The sequence below is a fragment of the Elaeis guineensis genome, chromosome 10 (assembly GCF_000442705.2).
Source record: "Elaeis guineensis isolate ETL-2024a chromosome 10, EG11, whole genome shotgun sequence".
Lineage (NCBI taxonomy): Eukaryota > Viridiplantae > Streptophyta > Magnoliopsida > Arecales > Arecaceae > Elaeis > Elaeis guineensis.
The window spans coordinates 17,991,819-18,013,951 of record NC_026002.2 but is presented as its reverse complement, the minus strand read 5'-3'; the positions used below and the strand labels follow the sequence as shown (position 1 = coordinate 18,013,951).

Below are 22,133 nucleotides of genomic sequence, written 5' to 3'. Positions count from 1 at the left end.
CGCCAAAAGTACCACACCACCAACCCCACCAAAACTCACAGCATCCGCTAAAAATGGACCGCTCCGCGTTCTTTCCCTCCCAAACCGCCCCCTCCCCAAAACGAAAAATCCCAGACCCTTTTTTTTTGCTCGTTTTCCCTCCCAAACCCCAAAAGCACACCTCCCCCCCCCCCCCCCCCCCCCCCCCCTCTCCTCAGGGAAGCCGCCATGGAGACGGAGGAGAGAGATCGAGGCATGGATACGAGAGTTGGGTCGCCGGCGCCGTCGTCGAGGAAGCCGCGGCTCTTCATCAAGGAAATGGTGCTGCGGAACTTCAAATCCTACGCCGGCGAGCAACGGATCGGTCCCTTCCACAAGGTCTTTCCCATTCTCCTGTTATTAACTTATCTATGAATTCCTTTATTTTGTTTGCTGCAATGTTTGAATCCTGACAGTCCTCCAGATTATTGGAACAAATTTCCCTTTACCAGTGTTTGCTAAGCCATTTGTTTTTTTTTTTTTTTGTTGTTTTTCCGAATTAGTTTTATATTTTCGAGGTATTCTGTTCCAATTTAGAGGAGATTGGAGCGGGTATCATCTGCAAACCCTAGAATAATTTTTTGGGGAAAATCTTGATTTCTGATTGTCGCATCTAAGGTAACATTCTACCTGGCAGAGCTTTTCGGCTGTTGTTGGGCCGAACGGGAGCGGAAAAAGCAATGTCATTGACGCGATGCTCTTTGTGTTTGGGAAGCGGGCAAAGCAGGTAAATGTCAAATCCGCCATGAACCGACCCATCAAATGTGAAGAGATCCTGTTGAGCTTCGCCTGTACTTTTGTTTCTGGAATCTTGAGGGTTACTGGGTTTATCACCACTCACCAACCAAAGAGAAAAATGATTGACTATAAAAGCCGAATGGTGATCAATATTATTCTTTCTCCAATTGCTCATGAATTGTTAACGACTCTAATGCCTGCTGTTTTGATTGAAGATGCGCTTGAATAAAGTGTCCGAGCTGATACATAATTCCAGCAACCACCAAAACCTGGAAAGTGCGGGGGTTTCTGTCCACTTTCAAGAAATTATTGATATGGTATGCCTTTTGCTGTTTAGATATCAGTTGCCATACCAGAATCTCATTTTTGGGTTCTGTGATTATTCAGGATGATGGAACCTACAGGGCTGTTGAGGGCAGTGACTTTGTCATCACTAGAGTTGCATTCCGCGACAACTCTTCCAAATACTACATAAATGACCGTGGAAGTAGTTTCACTGAGGTCACCAAGAAGCTGAAAGCTAAAGGAGTGGATCTGGACAACAATCGCTTTTTGATCCTGCAGGTTCATGGCAACATATCTACTGAACTTTTCTTTTTGCCTCTTTTATCGAGAACTTGGGCCCATAATTTTCAAGAATTGTTCTCAAAGATACTTTATCAAGGGGCTTAGGCTTTAAAAGAAATGATAGGAAAATAATGGCTCATACTTAAAATCCCAGGTAATTGGGGTGAAGGATGCTGGTTATATTGCACAAAATCTAGCCCAAAGCAAAATTGATTTATGACCTCATTGCCTTGTTGGTGCAACTGGTTGCTACTAAATGAAAATAACTTTTTTCTTCTTCCCATGACTGGATGACATCTGCATGATTGCTACTCAGGGTGAAGTTGAGCAGATTTCACTAATGAAGCCAAAAGCTCAAGGGCCCCATGATGAAGGCTTCTTAGAGTATCTCGAGGATATCATCGGAACAAACCAATATGTAGAAAAGATTGAAGAAGCCTACAAACAGTAAGTTGATTTTGATTTTCTTCCTTGCAGAATTAGCACAGCTCATAACCTCACTCGTTTGCTTTTCAATACATTCTTGGTCTATATATGCATGCAAGCTAGAACTATAACATTAAGGTACAACTAGTATTGTGGATTCTTAAGTTGCTTCATTTGTGAAAGTCGCAGTCTATTTGAATGCTTCCATTACCTTGCATATAGCTTATTCTAAAACAAACAGTGATCGTAGGTATGCTAGTCATGTGCCAAAATATATGTTTTTCAGAAAAAGTTGAAGAGCAAAGTTGATGTGTGATAGCATCTCATTTGTGCAAGGTATTTTATATTCCATTTTATATCACTTAGTAATTTCCACTGTCTCAATAAATTCATTAAGTGTCTAATTGGCTAAATCCGGTGGGATAGTCCATGGTTGTTGTGTGGGGTGAAGGCAAAGGAGTGGAAGAGGAAATGAAAGTGTAAGGGATCATGGGCCCAATCTCCATGAGTTTAAAGAAAGACCTCTTGGCCCACTCTTGTGGAATAAAAAAAAAACAAAGATTTCAAAAAGTCTTTTTTAATCTTGTATTTTTGCCCTGGGGCACTCTCCCTTTCTCCCTTGCTTGTTGCCTCTCTCCCTTGCCCTCCGTTCTCCATTCCTAGTTTAGTTTGGTGAATCTCTTAGAAAGTTCCCTAGCAGGCCCTTAGAATATTATTTACATCTAACGAACAATGTCAAGGATTGAACATAACATATGATGCTGGACAATATAAAGAATGAAATTGATATATTAAAGAGAATGAATAACCATCATTATTGTTTGTGAGGAAGCTCGTGACAAGTCTAGCAACCAAGGGTAGATGCACCAGTGTGCCATCAATGTTGGATTAATTGGAAAGAGGGTAATCGAAAGGAAAATCATTGGAGTAGTGTGGGTCCAGATGTCTTGACCTTTAAAGATTTTCGCCACCATTACACCATTCGTTCGAATATAGTTGGATAGAGTGTAACCGGCACTATGATTGAAGAGATCTACCGTTACTGTTGCTCCTAAGTATAAAATAGAGTCCTATTGGTAAACTAAGAAAGAGATAAAGTAAAGATAAAGCAAAGATAATTAAAGATAAATTGGATTCATTGATGTGTCGAAGTTCTTTTCACTTGGAGTGCTGTTTACTTATTTATACTAGAAGACAAACACTATTGTAACTGCCCACTCTAATGATGGTGGCTCATGCATAGTCTCTACTTCGATAGTTCCAGCAACTAATATCAGCTATCCTCTCATTAAGTATGTTAATTAGAATAGCTAGACCTTGTACCACCTATCAAACTGATAATTGTGCCTGATTAACCTCAACTTGTTACTAGCCTCCGTTCGGCTTGCCTTATTATAGTTTACTTTGGTCGTCTCCTAATTTGTCTATAGCAAGGTCGTTTGTGCTTTGAGGTGTTTTTGAACTTGTTCGGTTAGCTCCCTCCTTATCGTTCATATTTATTTTGGTCTATCAAACATTCCTTTTATGAGCCATTTTGTGACTACCTCAACTTTAGGTCTTGGCCGAAGGCTTGGGATCTTTATCTAGTTCTACTTTAGTGTCGCCATGTATGCAGTGATCCCCGGGCATCAGGATTTCACGTAAACAATTACTAATAGGAATTATAGTATTGTCGGTATGTACCGGTTGAGTTGACATGGATCAATATGGTTGGTACATATTGGTATAGATGATTTTGTCATCCTGGCACCTGTATTGCTACCACTTTTGCATTAAAATGGTATGGTACTGATGGTACTATCCTGTTTCAGTGGTTTATGGATCCATGGGGGCAAGGCCTGCTATATGGTGTTTCAGCAATTGTATGGAGGATTATGTTATTGTTTTCACATCTAATTGATCAAATTACTAGTGAGATTTTAAAACAAGAAAGATGCTTGATAATTGGAGGAAGAAGTATTATAGTTCTTTCAACAAGAACATGAATGATGCGTAGAAATACCCTTTTTTTTCTCTTGAGGAATCAATATTACAAGCCTCAGAGAAACCATGAGACTGGCTGAGCTAACACTAAGATCTGCAACAAGCACATTTGAGATTGAGAACCAACCTGTTTCATTTCACGCAATGTTAGTTTTGTTGGAAAGATATGATAAATTGTACGCCATATGGCATATTCTCTAGTTGTTTGGTGGGCATTAAAGAGAGATGCTTATTACATTATCGAGCTTATAATGAGACATTTCAGGGTGCAAAAGTGTCTGTGAATGTGAACCACGTGTGATTAGTGTGATGAAGCACCTATTTTTATGCCAGTGTTTCATTTAGAATTTGTATAAGTGACACCCTTGCCTTTAACCTTTCTTGTAGGGACATCCTGCTTGAGAGTTGGCAGAGGTGTACAAAGCAATTCTCTTTTGTGTTGTCCTTTTGCATCGACTTTATGGAGGCATGACCTTTGTAGTTTGAGTGCCCCTTGGAACTTGCAAATTTTTCTCTGAGAATTCTTCTTGAACCACTCTCCCTTCTCCTTGTGCAAGAAGTGGAAGATGTTTTGGAAGATAATCCCAAATGAAATTAGGGAAGGAAAGAAATCCCATAGGCTTGAGGGATGTGCCAGGTCAAAGGTAAGGAATTTTGAGAACATTTGTCAGTACTTCTTGGGTGGGCGTGAAAACATGACAATCTCCAGTCAAGTTGTCCACATAGCTGAACCGTTAAATTGGGTAGTTTCCATTTTCTGTCCTTGATACAGGCTTCGGATCGTGGCATCTCTTTGTCTTAAACCTCTTACTTCTATCCAGATATTGTTTCCATTTTGTCCTGTAGAAGTGCTTGCTTATTGCACATTTTTTTATTTTATTTATGAAATCTTACCACAGTTATATGAAAATATAAAATCAATTCATGTCGTCTGCAGAGCTGATTGGTTTTATCATTACGAAGATTCTTCCCATTATTGCTATACACAATTTTGGTCTTTGCAGGCTTGAGATCCTCAATGAAAAACGTACCACAGCAGTGCAGATGGTGAAGCTATCTGAGAAAGAAAGGGACAGCTTGGAGGTACATGATTTAGTTAATAAGTGCTTTGTCTCCTTGCATTGTTAGTAATAAAGGAACTAATTTTCTTTACAAACTGTTATGTAGAATGTCAAGAATGAAGCAGAAGCCTATATGTTGAAGGAACTAACACTTCTGAAATGGCAAGAGAAGGCAACTAAATTGGCCCATGACGATGCTACTTCTCATGTTGCTCAGTTGCAAGAGAATGCATCTAGATTGCAAGAAAATCTCACAAATGAAAGGTTGTTATTTACTGCTAAGTACTTTGTAAATATGGGAAGTATGCTAGCTAAAAATGTTGCTTCATATCTCAGGGAGAAGATTCAACAGAGTTCTACAGCCTTGAAGGAACTAGAGGTTGTGTACAACAGATATATGAAAAGGCAAGAGGTATAATTTTTTGTGAAGACATTTGATGTTCTTCATTTGCCTCGCTAAACATATGAGCTCAAGGCTAATCATGACAAGCAAGTTTTCTTATCGTCAGGCTAACTTGAAGTCGGTCTGTATTTTTTTCTTTAAAAAAAATTGTACCTATTAAGTATAAAACATCATGTCTTATCGTGGGCAGGATGTCAAGCTGATAATTTCAGAAAGTGGTAATTTAGTTAGCATTTTTAAATTTAGGAATTATTCTATTTTGAATATTCTTATTGGCAAGATTTCATGTGATTATTACAATGGATACTTTCTAGTTTAAGATAAGGTTATGGAAAACAATGAGCTCTGTTTAAAGTACTAGTATTTCTTTTTATTCTTCCCCAGAAACCTGTATGAGAGTAAGCAAGAATAAACAAGGCCCTTGGAAATGTCAATTACCATGATATGTAAGTAGCACATGGTAGCAATATATCAAATAATGGATGATGCACCGTGCCAAGATTGACAATAGAGCAAGTTGGAGGATCTTAATTAGGATTGACAAATGTGCAACAGATTTCTCTGTGTAACACATGCTGTTACACTGGGATGCTATCTATTTATTATCAGATGCATAATAATATTATGCAATAGCCAGCTTGGTGAATCACAAACTTGTCCACTTTAAATCTCATTTTCCCATTGGATTTTCATGTACACTGGTGTAATTATTTTTCCTGGTGATCTGCCATGCTTCACCATGCACGTAGATTTTCAAAACTATGCTATTTTTTTATTTAGTCAAACTCTTGGTGTACAATAGGATAACCTTTGCATTTTTCCTTCCTTTAATGCAAATCCTCATGCAAATTTTCGCTGGCTTCATACTTTTCCAATGCGAAGTTTGATATGCTGTTATTATGCCTAAATCCCAGAAAGCATTTATTTTGCTACTTTTAGATCTTTCCACTTTCAATATTGTCTGTGCTATCCATTAGTATGCGTTTTTGTGTTCTTAATATTGCCACATGCATGCTTTTCTTCTGGATACCTGTGCTAATGAAATGTTCAGAAGCTTGATGCTGAGATGAGGACTTGCAAAGAACAATTCAAGGAGTTTGAGAGGCAAGATGTGAAATATCGAGAAGATTTAAAGCATCTAAAGCAAAAGATCAAGAAAATGGAGGACAAACTTCAAAAGGTATGTTAAGTATTTCTTATATAGTACAATGAAGAAATGGCATGCACCTGAGCCAATTGTAATCACAGGATGCATCTAAAATTAATGAGCTTCTAAAGGAGAATGAAGAATCATCAAATCTCATTCCAGAATTTGAGCAACAGATTCCAAAGCTGCAACAAATCCTGCTGGATGAAGAAAAAATCTTGGAAGAAATGAACGAGAGCTCTAAAGGTGATCCTTTTGGCTAAACAATCTATGGGTCTCCTTATTTCTCTTAGCCATCTTTTGTTCAATCTTTTGGTGTGATTACTATTCTATTGACTATTTCTTGGTTTATTTTTTTTTTCGAGATACAGATGAAACAGAGAGGTATCGCTCCGAGCTCATAGAGGTCCGTGCAGAGTTAGAACCTTGGGAGAACCAACTGATCGATCATAAAGGAAAACTTGATGTTGCATGTGCTGAAAGTAAGCTTTTGAAAGAAAAGGTGGGCTTAGCTTTATTTTGACTTATGGAACATATATATATATATTTTATGTAGAAAACAAGAGCTGAAGCATACTGTTATTATAGTTGTATTGATTTATCTCATCACTTTTTTTCAACAGTTTGTCACTCTCTATCTCCTTATAAATATTAAATGAAATATTGGGAAGCTTGTTTTATTAAATATTTATCTTTTGTTTTATATGGCAAGACTTTTTTTTTCTCAATCTCTCTTTTTCCCTCTACTTATCGCCATGGTTTAGTCAATATTATGTAGTGTGTGAAATTTCTATCTAGTTAGAACTTGTACCCTCGTGATACTGTCTTTGAGCTGCCTTAGTCACTTTCATCTGTCTTCAGCATGATGCTGCTCGAACAGCATTTGAGAGTGCTCAGCAGCAAATGGATGAAATAGGGGCCAAAATAAAAACAAAGAACACACATATTGCTGAGATCCGAACTAGGATAGAGAAAAACAGGCTTGAAGCACTGGAGGCTCGTAATTTGGAACAGGTATATGTTTGTATCATAACTCTTTCTAATCTTTCACCTGCCCTGTAGTTATTGCATAGTATAATTTGTCAACTGGAATACTCCACAGGAATGCATAAACAAGCAAGAATCACTTATTCCTCTTGAACAAGCAGCTAGGCAGAAAGTTATGGAGTTTATGTCTATTCTGGAATCAGAAAAGAGTCAGGGGTCTGTTCTAAAAGCAATATTGCATGCTAAAGAGTCAAAGGAAATTGAAGGAATTTTTGGTCGATTAGGGGATCTTGGTGCAATTGATGGTGAGATTTATTCGCATATGCTTGATTTACTTGAGATGGTTGTCAAATTTATATACAAAAAAAAAAAATCCTATCTTGATGGTTCAAATCTTGCTAAGTACTGCTATTTGGTTCCTAGTGCACATTTATTCAGATGCTATTTTTGTTACGGCTGAGTGGTAAATATCTTGTTTTTTGGGTGTTTATGATGTTGCATATTAACGCATACCATAATTAATAGCCTTAATTGCAAGTGCTCAGTGCATGTGCATGCTGAAATTGCATATCTATTTTTTTTTAAAAAGAAAATGTTTAAGAATTTCAAGTTTCAGACATTCTGCACACTATTTGTTTAATTAAGTGTTATGACATGCTGGTAGGTGAGTCACTGCTTCATAATTTTGTCGGCAAGATGATGTTTCTGGTTCCTGGAATTAGTTGTGCGCCTAAAGCAATAGCAAATTGTAAGTTGTAGATTCTCATGGTCAAAAGCAGTCACATGTCTCAGACTGAATTATGCTGTGCATAGATTTTTTTCTTTGCAAAGATTGTTCTTGGGCCAACACTTGATAATGTAACTGGTACTGATGCTTCAAAGTCACGGTTGGTTCTAAACCTAGAAGAGGAAGGTGTTTGCCTTGCTTTTTGCCATCAATTTGAAGCCTCAAGCTGATTTGTTGAATAGTGTTGAAGATGCACTGGTTGTTTGATTCGTCATTTTGTTACTGGTTATATTATTTTGGAGAGCAAGTTCCAAGATCTCTTAGTGAGGAAGACAATCAAGGCAATTTTAAGGAGGTCTGTATTTGATGATCTGAGCTTCTGCCATGATGAATCGGAGGGCTACAGGACTTCAGGATTTGTCTTAGATTTAATTTTAGCAGTCAATTTGTTGTGTTTTCTTTTTATTTTTGATTATTTTGAGTTTTATTGGGTTATTTGGAATCAATGGCTGAGATTAGAATATCTCATATTCTGTTAGATAGTTTGATGGGTCAAGTTATTGTAGCATAGAGCTCATGGCACTTTTAACCTTGAATAATAAATGGGTAGTTTTTTTATTTAATAATAAAATTAAATTTGGGTTTCTTTATGTTACAAAAATGGGGTCATAGGGATATGTGCCAAAGAGTTGGAAGATTGATTAATGAAGAAAGGAATGGAGTCTTTTTTTTTTTTTTAAAAAAAAAAATCTTGTGGTGCGATTGCATAGTGAAGGTGCTAGACCTTCAAATCCTAGGTCTGATTGCTGGGCCCTAGAGTGAATTCAGCTTGCAGCTTCCCAGAGAACAACATTATTAGGAAGTCAATGCTGCTTTTGTTGGAACTATTGAGTCAAATGAATTAACTTTATTTTCCTTGTTAGGAAGTTGATACCTCATAATATTTTTCTTGTTAGAACTATTGAATCAAATGAAATAATTTTATTTATTGGCGCTTTTGTCTCCATGATATAGCTTGCTTTGTTTCTTGGTGTGCTATTTTACTATGATTTTTTTTTCAGACTTAGGAAGATGCTTATTTTCCTTGTCTACGTAACATGGGCTCCTTTACTGTAGTAGGTCATCACATTGGATGATTTCCATCAACAATCAAGCTTCTGATACCTCATGAGGTCCTTTTTTTTTTGTCATGCACATCTAACCCTCCCAAATCCTATAATGGTAGTAGTCTCATGTGCTAGGCCTCCCTTTTTTTTTGCAAATAACAAGCACCAAAATTGTGGTTACCATGATTTTATTGTGATATTAAACTTTTAAACCTGCTTTTGACCTTCTTTGAAGACATTTTATGCCAGCATTCACAATCCTGTTGCCATATATTTGAACTTGGCCATATTAGCAAGTAAACAAGGGTCATTGGAGTGTTGGACCCTGCATTAAGTACTTTTGTGCATATATTGATGCAGCAGTGATGAACCATTTTGCATCAGTAAATTTTGGAGTGAGTTGGGATCATATTGTCTTTGGGGTTGAACTGCAGAGGTCTAGTGTCTTAATTTTGGCCTTTGTTTATTGTACAATGGTCATGATTGGGTGGATCCAACATGGTGTGCTGCTCTCTACTTTGCAAGACCCACTAAATCATGGCCATTTGCGATACACGGACAATTGTAATTGGGCAATTGGTTCTCTTAAGCTCAATCCCAAATTGGAGAGGATTCAAATCGACGTTTGCTGAATTGGTATCGGGGATGTACCAGCCGATGATCAGTTCGGCACGGTATGGGTTTGTATCGTGCCATTCAAGGCATATTGAGAGGGAGAAGGAGAAAGAGGAAGAGAGAGAGAAAGGGAAAACCCTAATCCTAGGGGGTCGGAGAGAAGAATGGGAGAAAGAGGGATGAGGAGAGGGAGGAGAGGAAGAGGAAGAGAGAGATTGATCTTACTTGTGCGGCTGTCGCATGGAAGAGGAAGGCCATTGCTGATGGAAGCGGAAGAGATGAAGACTAGGGTTCTTGGATGAGGACCCCCATCAAGTGGGAGGAGGAGACATCAACAAGGACGTCGATTGAATGGAAAAGAAAGGCCGTCACCAATGCCGGCTAGTAATGGACCCTGAGGGAGGAGAGAGAGAGAGAAGAGTAAAGGAGACACCAAGAGAAACTCGAAGGCTCTTGATCAATCCGTTGAACTGTATGGGGGGTGGATATAATCGAACCAAAATAAGCATGCAAATGGTTCCAACTTGGCATCAGTTCGGTTTGGTTTGGCAGGCAATGATTCAAAATCATATGAAGTAGCTCATATCATGTTCTAGGACAAAGTTCTGTCTAATTTATGCTTAGTGGTTAAGTATTAAATTTGTATTAATGAATACGGGTTTTCAGAGTTTCTAGGCAAGTATGTGTCTTAGGGTTCAAAGGCAATTGTTTTTTGCCTTTTAGGAAGTTTCTTGTCCTCTATCCCGATATTTTCTTCATCTTGTGCTGTAATGCTTAAAGTTCTGGCGTTATATGTTTTAGATGGCATCTTATCTAATTACGTTGTCACTTCGACAAATATTAGATTGGGGTTTGGCCTTGCTTGATGATAATGCATACCAGTATGTGCCATAAATTTTAATTCGTTGGCAGACTGAATAGAATGAAACAGCAAACTTATCCATTACCTGGGACTGTAACTGGGGATTAGATACATTTGTGCTTGGTATTCACTTATGAGACTTGCCCAAGCAAAAACCTGGAATCATTCTTTCATCTTGACATATGGGTTTTTTTTCTTCCTGCTGGACATCTATATCCATATCTTTGTGTTATCTATATCTATATACCTATCTTGATCAATCAATATCTCTGTTCTTTAACAACTCATCTCCATTACATTAAACTGTTCTTGGAGGGTATGCTCTGGTTTGTGGATACTTATATTGGTAAATTTGCCTTGCTGCAGGAAAATATGATGTTGCCATATCAACAGCATGTCCTGGGCTTGATTTCATTGTGGTTGAGACGACAGCTGGGGCACAAGCATGTGTTGAGTTACTTCGGAGGAAAAATCTGGGCATTGCAACTTTCATGATCCTGGTATTTCCATTTGGTTTGCGTTGTACTTCCTAAAATTTTTCTATATGTTCTTTCTGTAACTTCCCTCCTCATTTTGCATAGTTTAGATAGCTACATAAATAGCTTGCCTATGATAGAAATAGTTTAACTGCCCTCGTGCTGATGATCACAATGTGTCTGCACATACTGTGTAGATCAATATACATGCTGGAACTTAAAAAGTACTTTTCTTGTATTGTATCACGAATTTTCTTTTTCATTTGCTCTTTTCTGTTCTTTCTTTGCTTTTGCAAAGCAGCTATTTAGAATCTCTCGACATCAAACCTAGATTCTAATATTATTGACCTCTTTATCAAATCTAAATCTTATTGGTACCTTTGTTTGCCATGGATCCAGCTTTTCACCTTTACCCTTGCTGTCAAGCAACTAAAGGAATCTTAGTTTATCTACCTTTAATGCTGATTCTAAATGTTAAATCCAGCCTTGTTTGGAGGTTTGCTTAAAGCCAATGCTGTCTGCAGATGATTCCTACATTGGCCACAAAAGTGGCAGGAACTTCTGTTTATGATTTTAGGTTACAATTATTAAATATTTGAATATCCAAGACTCTAACTTGTAAATGATTTAGTCTTCTTTTGTGTTTAATAATGAATGGAATTCTCTAGAACCAATTAGTCAAGTAAATATTGTGCATGTCAGTATGGTGGGGAAGTTTATCAGGATGAGGTGATCATCTGTAATACACATACCAGCAAGTCTTTTTGAGGACATTCTGTTTAGCAGGAAAGGCGCGAAGGAGATGACTCTATGTAACATCATCAAGGTCACCATAATTGATGTTTCCATTTACATATGCAATTCAGATTTTATTTTTGATGTTCAGATTATGATCTTATAATACTATCTTGACTCTTGAGTCACATTATATGGTATATTAGAGAAGAGGTCTTTGGCCAAATAAATTTATTGGTGCAAGCCTGTATGGTATATGAAGTGGGGTGCATAGATTGGAGCAATTACACAGCCATTCACTGGGAAGGGATGGAGTTGGAAATAAATGAGAAAACATGGCCATTTTATTACTTGGATGCTTCATTATTCTCTATGGACAACATGACAAATTGATGGTTATTGAGCTTTTAGGGAGCTTTAACATTTAATGTCCATTTGCAAAGTGATAAAAATGGTATTCAAGCTCCTCTGATGTTTTAAAACATGTAATATGTCTGAATGTAGTGAGAACTAACCTCTTTGAGGTCGAATTGCTGGAATAGGTGGCACCTATGGATGATGCTTCAGATTAAGCTACAGTTGAAGCAAACTCAATTTATAACATTTGGCTATGGAGGCAGAGAATTTTCTTATCAGGAGGTGCGAATTAAATGCTAAAGGGTTGTTCTATTAATATGAAGCCAGTGAGAGGACTTTATGTCAGTAGCTGAAATAAGTATTAAGTTATTCCAAAGAAGACCCTATAACATGGATTATGGAATAGGTAAGGGGCAAACACTGCAACTTCACTGGATAAAATGTCTGTTAGTATGATGTTTATGGCTTGCTAGAGGATGATGCAGACAATTTCACAATATGAAGGTGCAAGAGCATGAAGAATAGTATGAACTACAACATGGTCACAGTTCTCACTTGTACTGTTTTGAAGGATTCTAGAGGCTCAACAGCCTTTTGGGTTTGGTGGAACTGTCCCAAGGAATGCGTCAAAACTAACAACACCGTCAGCAAGAGGATCTGCTTTTCTGCTTGATAATTTTGTCCCTTTAGAGAAAATGTTACAAAACTTTATGCTATGTAGCAATTTGCTACATTCTGGATGATAAAGTAAATAAATTTGAAGGAAGCTTTTTGCCGCATAACCTCATTAAAAAGCAAAGTCATGAAAAGTACTCGCTTGACCACAAACTATGGCATCTTATCAAAGTTTATGCTAAGCTGTCATGCATGAAGTGTAAATTGTTACTTTATGTTCTGATGCAGGAAAAACAAGTGGATCATCTACGCAAGTTGAAGGAGAGAGTCAAAACCCCTGAGGGAGTTCCTCGCCTTTTTGATCTGGTTACTGTAAAGGATGAGAGACTGAAGCTAGCCTTTTTTGCTGCATTGGGAAACACTGTGGTAGCAAAAGACCTTGATCAAGTAAACTTCTCCACTCTTTTCATGACTAACACAATTCTAGTTTACTTCAAAATTAGTATACATGATGAGACAATTTTCTTGCGTTGTATTTTTGAGTTGATATGCTGTCACCACCTGGCTAACTAAGTGCTGTGCTTTTAGTTTGGCTGCCAAGAGTGATTCATATACATATATTTTTCAGCAGTCTGCTTTTTATTCTAAAGCCATCACCATGATAGCTCTAGTGTTTGTCCACTGAAGGCCCTGCTTGAGTAATTATTGCCTCGCTGTTGAGCTGACATTTGTTAAAGGAGAGTAGATTTTTCCATGGCTTTATTTTTGGAATGATTATGCACTCATTGATTGCTACTTGTTTGTGCAAGTTTCATGGTTGGTCCTCTGAGACTTCATTTTGCTTTACATTTTCATTCTTGGAGACTCGGCCTATGATGTAAAAATCTTCAATCTTGATTGTATAGAATGACAAAAAAGTAGCTCATCTTTGAACAAAGTCCTTTTCCTTGAGTTGTCAGGCTACTAGAATTGCATATGGTGGAGATAGAGAATTTCGACGTGTGGTGACACTGGAAGGTGCACTTTTTGAGAAGTCTGGTACAATGAGTGGTGGTGGAGGCAAGCCTCGAGGTGGTAAGATGGGTACATCAATCAGGGAAAGTGTTTCAGGAGAAGCTGTTGCAAATGCTGAGAAGGAGCTTGCGCAACTTGTTGACCAACTCAATGTCTTGCGTAAAAGTACTATTGAAGCTACAAGGGGTTATCAGGCCTTGGAAAAAGCTGAAGCTCATTTAGAAATGGAATTAGCAAAGAGTCAGAAGGAGGTAAGTATTTGATGTGCTTGTGTTCACAGCATATAATCTTGATACAGTTTCATGTGCCTCATAACATGTGATCTATGTCATCATCTGTTAATTTTCTCTTTCATGCAGATAGACAGTTTGAATGCTCAGCACAGCTACATTGAAAAGCAGCTTGATTCACTGAAGGCTGCATCAGAGCCGAAAAAAGATGAGGTGAACAGATTGAAGGAGCTGGATAGAATTATATCTGCGGAGCAAACAGAGCTAGAGAAGCTTGTCCGATGCTCTAGTAATCTTAAAGAGAGAGTAAGTGGGCAAAAGATGATTTGGTTTTGGAGAAATCGTACTAGTTTCAATTTGTTGATAGGTGGAGAATGACTACTGTCTTAATAGAGCGCACTTGTCCTAAAATTTTATTTCTTTGCTTGGGCTATCATTGTAGTTATCTATTTTCCGGATAATGTCTAACATATAATAGTTTGTACACAAATATTACTTCTAGTGAGATGATCTTCTTACTTTTGTTAACTTGTTTGCTTCTTTATGTAATTCTAGGCCTCTGAACTTCAAAAGAAAATTGAAAATGCTGGCGGTGAAATGCTGAAAAATCAAAAGCTGAAAGTCACAAAAATCCAGTCTGTGAGTATATGTTTTATTAGATTATTTTGGTCTCAGAAAACATCTTGTTGATATCTGCATTCCTTCTTTCAGGATATTGATAAAACCAGTACCGAAATCAACCGCCACAAAGTTAAGATTGCTACTGGTGAGAAAATGGTGAAAAAATTGACTAAAGGAATTGAGGAGTCAAAGAAAGAGAAGGAAAAACTTGTTGAGGAGAAGGAGAGGATGATGTCTGCTTTTAAAGAGATAGAGCAGAAGGCATTCTCAGTTCAAGAAAACTATAAAAAAACTCAAGAGGTATCAAAGTAGCTTTTGTTAACTTGGTGCTGGTAGCTAAAGTAGTCATGAAATGCATGGCTTCATCTCAAATGCACGGTGCTAATCTTATGTTTTTTGCAGCTCATTGACCAGCATAAGGATGTACTGGATGAAACAAAGGCAGAGTACAACAAACTGAAGAAAACTATGGATGAGCTACGGGCTGCTGAGGTGTTGTTGGATGAATCCATCCATTCCTTTTCTGCCTGCTGTTGTTATAATAAATATCTGACCTTTCCGCCACCATTTACCCACAGTAACATTTACCAATAACAGGTTGATGTTGATTATAAATTGCAAGACATGAAGAAGCTTATGAAGGACTGGGAAATGAAGTTGAAGGGCTTCAATAAAAGGCTTGATGATATTCAAAGGGACCTTGTGAAACATACAGACCAGTAAGTTGGGATAGTATTGTATTCATGAAACTCTCAAGCTGATATTTGTTATTTAGGGTCTTTGTATGAGTATTTGTGGTGGCAGAATTCAAAAAGATGCAGTTGACTCTGAAAAGCTTCAAGCAACACTAGCTGATGAGTCACTAAATGATGCCTGTGATTTGAAAAGAGCAATTGAGACAGTGGCATTACTCGAAGCTCAGCTGAAGGACATGAATCCAAACCTAGATTCCATTGCAGAGTATGAATATTTTTAGTCGGACTCCTTTATTAATATTGTTGCCCTAAATGCTTAAAAAGTATTCTGGATAAACCAGATACCGGAAGAAGGCTCTCTTGTATAATGAACGTGTCGAAGAGCTGAACACTGCAACACAGGAGCGTGATGATCTGAAAAAGCAATATGATGGATTGAGAAAGAAAAGGCAAGTGCTTTCCCCCCTTCTATTGCCAGTGTAAATCCATTTATGCAGTGACCAGTTAACATACTCCTGGAAATCTTAACTTCATTGTTTCCTTATTGAATGACATTTCAGGTTAGATGAATTCATGGCAGGTTTCTATATAATATCCCTAAAGCTGAAGGAAATGTATCAGGTAGGGCGAATAAGTCCTTAAAATTATATTTTTGGAGTGCATGTGGCTAAAAATTATGTCCTTCTATTGTCGTTTTCATGGTCAATTGTGTGAAGGAACTATTTGTAATGCTGGATTTTAGAGAGATGATCTTAAGATGCATATCCATTTCCTTTTTCTCATTATTTGTGAGTAATATTTATAAACCATATATATGGAAAATTTTAATTTGGATCGCAGATGATCACTGTTGGAGGTGATGCAGAGCTTGAACTTGTTGATTCCTTGGATCCTTTCTCAGAAGGGGTGGTTTTCAGCGTCAGGCCCCCCAAGAAGAGCTGGAAGAATATTGCTAATTTATCTGGTGGTGAGAAGGTATGTTCTTGCACCAGATGCATTTTACTCTGGTACTCTTATTGTTTACCGTGGCTTGCACTTGGGTATATTCAACCTTTTTACCTGCCATTTCACAGGTCTGATAACTTGCCTCTTTTTTACCAGCACAAGTTTTGAAAAGTAGAATATAACCTTTTTCTGTGTCATGTGTATGCATTTTCTTGAAGCACAATGTCAAAGTCTGCAACAGACATTCACCCTATTTAAATATACCATAGACAAGTTCTAAGCTTGAGGAGGCAACTAAATGTGTTATTTGCATTTGTTGAAGTGTTGGTAGATGAGATTACTAGATTAGGGAAGAAAACAATTTGATAAAGGCATTTCCGATGAAAGTTTTGAGTATAACTGTTGGAACAAAACTGAATGTATAGGTGGTTGCAACTAAATGGTTATCATGGGAGAGTTCAGAAATTTATAGCAAGAGTTTCACCATAAAACTTGCATTGACTACCTTGAATTCTATAAAAGATAAAACAGGATGTCTCCAATTGGATCAAAACACAGTGTGCAAGTAAAAGTTCTCCTCACTCGAGACTCAAAAAAGAACCTTACATGAAGCTATAAGACCTGTTCTGTCATATGGAGTTGATTGTTGGGGACCAAGCAGGGCCTGAAAAGATGCTTATAAAGAGGAGGGATGATGTAGATGATAACATTAAAAGAATACCAGAAGCATCATCAATTGATGATAAAATAGTGAAAATTCACTTGGGATGGCATGAGATTTGGTTTGAAATAAATTGGTTAGCTTGAAGCATCTTGTGTTTACCTATTAAATTCAGACATGATGTCAAAACTGTAATTTGTCAGTTTCACTCTTTTAGATTGGAAGTGTTGGATGTATATTGATGAGTAATTTCTTCTCTTTTCTATTTAATGACATATTGCAAGAACATACTTATCACATGAATTGGTGTGCCAACAGAGACAACATTAGAAGATTGAAGTAATATAGAACATTTTCTTACATTAATGTTCATCATGAATATTCCACTTCTATTCTTATAATTTTGAATTCTTTCTTCTAAACTGTTTCAGCTGAAAACCATGAGAAACAAAATGAAATGTGGTAACATACCTTGATGCTGTTGTATGAGACCTTGTTGAAAAGGGATTGATCATTCTAAGGTTATGAAAAGCGAGAGATCATTCTAAGGTTATGATAGGAGGAAAAATTGAAGGGAGAAAAAAAGCATGAAACTATTTCAATACACTTTCTTTTTCAGAAGACAGTTTTTGTAAGAAAGCTTGGGTCAAGCAGGATGCCAGTCAGCGAGGTAGACATTGTTTACATTTTTGTTTATAATGTTAAGTGCCTGATGAGGGTGCCTCTCTTGATTTGTTGGTAGAAGGCTGAGTGAGGACTACCCCAAGAATGTGATTGCAATCCAAAGGAAGTGGCATACTAGTCTAGAATTTAAGATCACTTAAATGTTTTATCTAGCTTTCAACTTGACTGTAGCGAGTGTATAAAGTAGCACATGGGGAAATTCCTTTTATATTGGTAGCCCTTCGGTAAACTTGGGCAAATTGATCTCTCTATCAACCCCCCCCCCCCCCCCCCCCCCCCCCCCCTCCTCTTCTCATATTGAAAATGATTTAAAGGTTCAGCATAAACTTGGAATTGACAGAAAAGGATGCTGAAGAAACCAATTTCAAAAACAAAGTAGGGCTTTGCAGTTTTAAAACAACTATTGAGTCTGGAAGTTGACTATTTGAAAGAAGGCATAACCTTCAAAAATGCAAAACAAATCTTAAACTCGAGATATGGAAAGGTTATTTAGTAGGGAAATCATAGATTTTTAAAAAAGATGATATAGGTTAGAAATTCAAAGGAATGCATCGGGTTGAAAGTGGCTGGATGACTGGAAAGCACTAATCAAACATTGAATTCAAAGGCATGGAGAAAGTTATTTACAGTTTAATGCCGAAATAAAATCGCAAAATCCCAGTCTTGGTCTTCTCTCCACTCACTTGAAAGCCTATCCCAGGGTTAGGTCTAAACTTTATGTTATTCTTTTTGTTTCCATTGACTTAAGATATTAAACATAAATTAGAAACACTTTCCGTTCCGAGTTGAACAAAGATACACAAAAATTTCAAATTACTTGAGAATAACAAGTTTATTTATCAGCTTCAATTAGAATTCCTGATTTTTGAGGTTGGGAAAAAAAATTGATTTTTAATGCTATGGTACTCAAAATTTAAAATTCTATTTTGACCAAAAATTGATAGCCCACAAAGTGTGTGAGAAAAGTCATTTTTCATTGTCCAATGCATGTAAACCCGGTATTTTATGAACCATATGCTCTGTTTGCTGGGTTTACACATTCCGGAGTTTCCTTGATGAAATAAGATTTTCCTTTATAGACTGCTACCTTTCCTTAATGTTGACTTAGAAAAGAAATATCCAATGGATACTTGCAGGCATATCTACACATCGCTTAAATAGCATTTGAGGCTTCAAAATGAATTTTCATATTTAGATGTTACACATGAACACGCATATTGCTCTATGTACATAGTGGGTACTTACAGCTGGAGTAGCACGGTGCTTTATTACTAGTTGATGAAACTACTTTATTTGTCACATGTCAACAGTAAAATCCATGAAGCCAGAATTTATTAATTATCAATATGGTCAGGTGAGTCTGATGTATCTAATAGGCTTTTTCTATTTTTCGTCTCAAGAAAAATATGACTAAGGAATTTACGGTTAATCCATAGGATCATATTTGATAATGCGTATAACTTGGTTAAGTTGCATCATAGAATATAGCATATTATAGTGCCTGTATTGTTTGTTAGTGATTGTAGTGGCTGTATTGTTCGTTGGTGATTCTCTCAGATATTGAACAAGGCACCATGCCATCTTTCATGCTATTTTGGTCTAGGGGCATGGGTTACATGCTAACCAGGTAACATGGCTTGAAGATGCTACCCTCATGCAAATGTTGCCAACTGGACATGGCATTGCTTTGATTGTTGACACGTGTCTATCAAAATTTAAAAAACCAATTAACAGTTACTGGCCTATATTATAGGGGACGTGTCACTCACCAGTCATTTCAGTTCAAAATGAGAGCATGCACAGTTGGTAGCGTCATGATGGTGCTACCTGAGTAGTACCTAAACTTCACCCTTTGGTCTTGTAATTGTTTGCACTGCCTGTATTGTTTATCAATAATTTTCAGACTCAAACTCATACTTGCAGACGCTTAGCTCGCTAGCTCTTGTATTCGCACTGCACCATTACAAACCCACTCCGCTGTATGTTATGGATGAGATAGATGCTGCGCTGGGTATGTTCTCTTAATTCATTCTTCTACTTGCTTCTCATCATCATTCGTCTGAGCTGGCTTTTAGCATTGCCTTGCAGACTTCAAAAATGTTTCAATCGTGGGCCATTACGTCAAGGAACGAACGAGAGACGCACAATTTATTATAATTAGGTACGCCTATGCCTCTTTTTTACCTAGTGATATATGTTCATGTATTGATACCAGCGTTAATGTTTTCGTGAATAGTTGATTTATGTTCTTGAAGCATATTTTATCTTTCCCTCGTTAGCATGTAACATTGTATGCTGATGCTTTTGTTTTCCACGCAGTCTGAGAAATAACATGTTTGAACTAGCTGACCGACTCGTTGGCATTTACAAGACTGACAATTGCACTAAGAGTATAACTATCAACCCTGGGAGTTTTGTGGGTTGTGGAAAGGCTGCTTAAATCCACCTCAGACGGGATACAAGGCATGTATTACAATTGTACAGTGATCTATTGAATCTCTTGTTAAATCATGTTCATGGGGCTTTACGATGCAGCCCGTATATTTATTAAGCGTACTCTATTGTGGGCACAAAGACGTATCTGCTCAAAATATTTAAATCACAAGATCGATATGGAAATCAGTTAAAAAAAGGGTGGACGAGTTAAAAAAAAAAAGAGCATTCTTTTAATCCCCATTGTCTTTGATTGGGGTACACGTAAAGGAGAGTTTTCTACTATTCTTTGCTCTAGAATTTAGTGGTGGTGGTTGGGAGAAAAGGACCTTGCCCGAAAATCATTTGGATGGTTCCTTAGGCCGACTGGTCCATCGTGAACAGTCTGCAATCCTCTGATGCAACCATATCCTACGTGGAACCACTGTATCTCGTTCAAAGAACCTGCGTGTTAGAGATGGCATTGATGATAATGCATGCAAAATGCTTTGAGGATGCTACTAGCGTACACAAGATGCTTCTCCCTTCTCTCCCTTTTTTTTTTTTTTTTTTTTAATTGAGGGAGACATGAGAAGCTTCTTGGGCATTCAATACTGTCTTGTCAACTCTGTTAAGCCATCCTGCTAATCTCCTTGTGCCAGGTGGCAAGAAAAGAAAAATACTAGAGCTTGGCGAGCTGAATTAAGATAAATGTCGCTTTCAGCAGGTTCTGGGGAGTTTGGGATACCTGAAAGAGGACCCTTCCTGATAAAATAAAAGGCCATCATTTGGTCTCATTATGAATCTTGTCGCACTTGTCGCAATTCATTGGGCTTAAATTTTTTTCATTTTTCCCCTCCCTTTCAAACGGTTGGATAACAGTGCAAACTGTTGGATAGGCCACTCAGTGAGCCTGCTCGAAATATCGAAAAGGCATCGGTGCCACGTCTCTTCTTTTCATCTTCTGCTGGACCTGCCACCAATGCAGCAATACAATTTGGGATCTTTAGAAGCTATTCTGAAGTCTCCCGTTACTGCCAGTGGATCATGCTCCAGCGGAGCCATTCTTCATTCTATCTGCAATGCATTCTTCCAGCTAGCAGCAGATTGACCGACCTTTGTATGCGCATGGTCATGTGGAGCTGACCGTGGAAGGAAATTACCAACGAAGATTGGGCCCTTGCGGTTATCATGTTTACTGATCAGGCTTCAAGTGGCTAACTTCAGCGACTTGCCTTCTGCCAACAGCAAGGCTGTGGCAACAACTTGAGCTGGATGGAAGCAGTTTGCCTTCCAGACTACTTACATGAGTCACGAAGTAATGAGTTTAGCTTCATGCAAAATGTAACAATTCTTCGTTCATACCATTTTGTGGAAAACTTTTCTATGATAAAAGTATTTTAATACCAAATATATAAATCAATAAAATTAAATTTCTGTTTTCAATCAAAGAAAAACCATTTTAAAACACTCGTAGACTTGTAAGCCTACATGAAACCCGGCGCAAATACCGGGTATCCATGCCCTAGACAGCAATAGTGTGCAGAGTTCCACAGCCGACAGCTCGGTGATGGTTAGACCAACTTACGCTGGTTATAGAAATTCCTCACTGGCGATCCTCCACTCTGGTAAATTCCAGCCCCTCAATGTTTGTCGAGGTAAATCCAGATGAGAGTATCAATGTATGCAGTGGAAGAAGATGCATTTTGTGGCTGGAAAGCATGATTATGGAGAGCACCTTAATTCAGTTCAAACAACTGAAAATATCCTAAGTATGTTTGTATATTTTAGTTGTCATACCAAAACTGCAAGAACTTACAACCGCAATGTGCGCCCACATTCAAGTAGTCATGCCAAAATGAACCACATTGTGACAAAGAACTAAAAATCAACATCATTAAGAATCAGTGAGGTACCATTGGGCTAAAAATACAATGATCATTCAAGATTGTATTTATCCTGAATGTGGAACTGCTTAACATGCTCTCTCTCTAATCAAACGGGAGATGTAATGCAAAAGAATTATCAAAGTGAAAAAGCCTTAAAAT

The 22,133-nt window shown here is 37.7% G+C and overlaps 1 protein-coding gene across 1 annotated transcript; it reads left to right on the top strand.

Annotated features, from left to right (window-relative positions):
- The first annotated feature begins 179 nt into the window (after positions 1 to 179).
- LOC105052898 (structural maintenance of chromosomes protein 4) lies at positions 180 to 20,334 on the top strand. The gene is made up of 28 exons (XM_010933878.4): positions 180 to 357; positions 656 to 745; positions 972 to 1,073; positions 1,144 to 1,320; positions 1,640 to 1,770; positions 4,737 to 4,815; positions 4,900 to 5,057; positions 5,130 to 5,205; positions 6,248 to 6,376; positions 6,445 to 6,589; positions 6,715 to 6,845; positions 7,205 to 7,357; positions 7,446 to 7,635; positions 11,007 to 11,140; positions 13,112 to 13,270; positions 13,783 to 14,088; positions 14,197 to 14,373; positions 14,623 to 14,706; positions 14,779 to 14,988; positions 15,091 to 15,180; positions 15,286 to 15,407; positions 15,493 to 15,648; positions 15,725 to 15,832; positions 15,944 to 16,004; positions 16,224 to 16,358; positions 19,597 to 19,684; positions 19,762 to 19,834; positions 19,993 to 20,334. Exons 1-28 carry the CDS (start codon positions 208 to 210, stop codon positions 20,111 to 20,113), a joined length of 3,735 nt encoding a protein of 1,244 aa, XP_010932180.1. The 5' UTR covers positions 180 to 207; the 3' UTR covers positions 20,114 to 20,334.
- Positions 20,335 to 22,133: the final 1,799 nt, after the last annotated feature.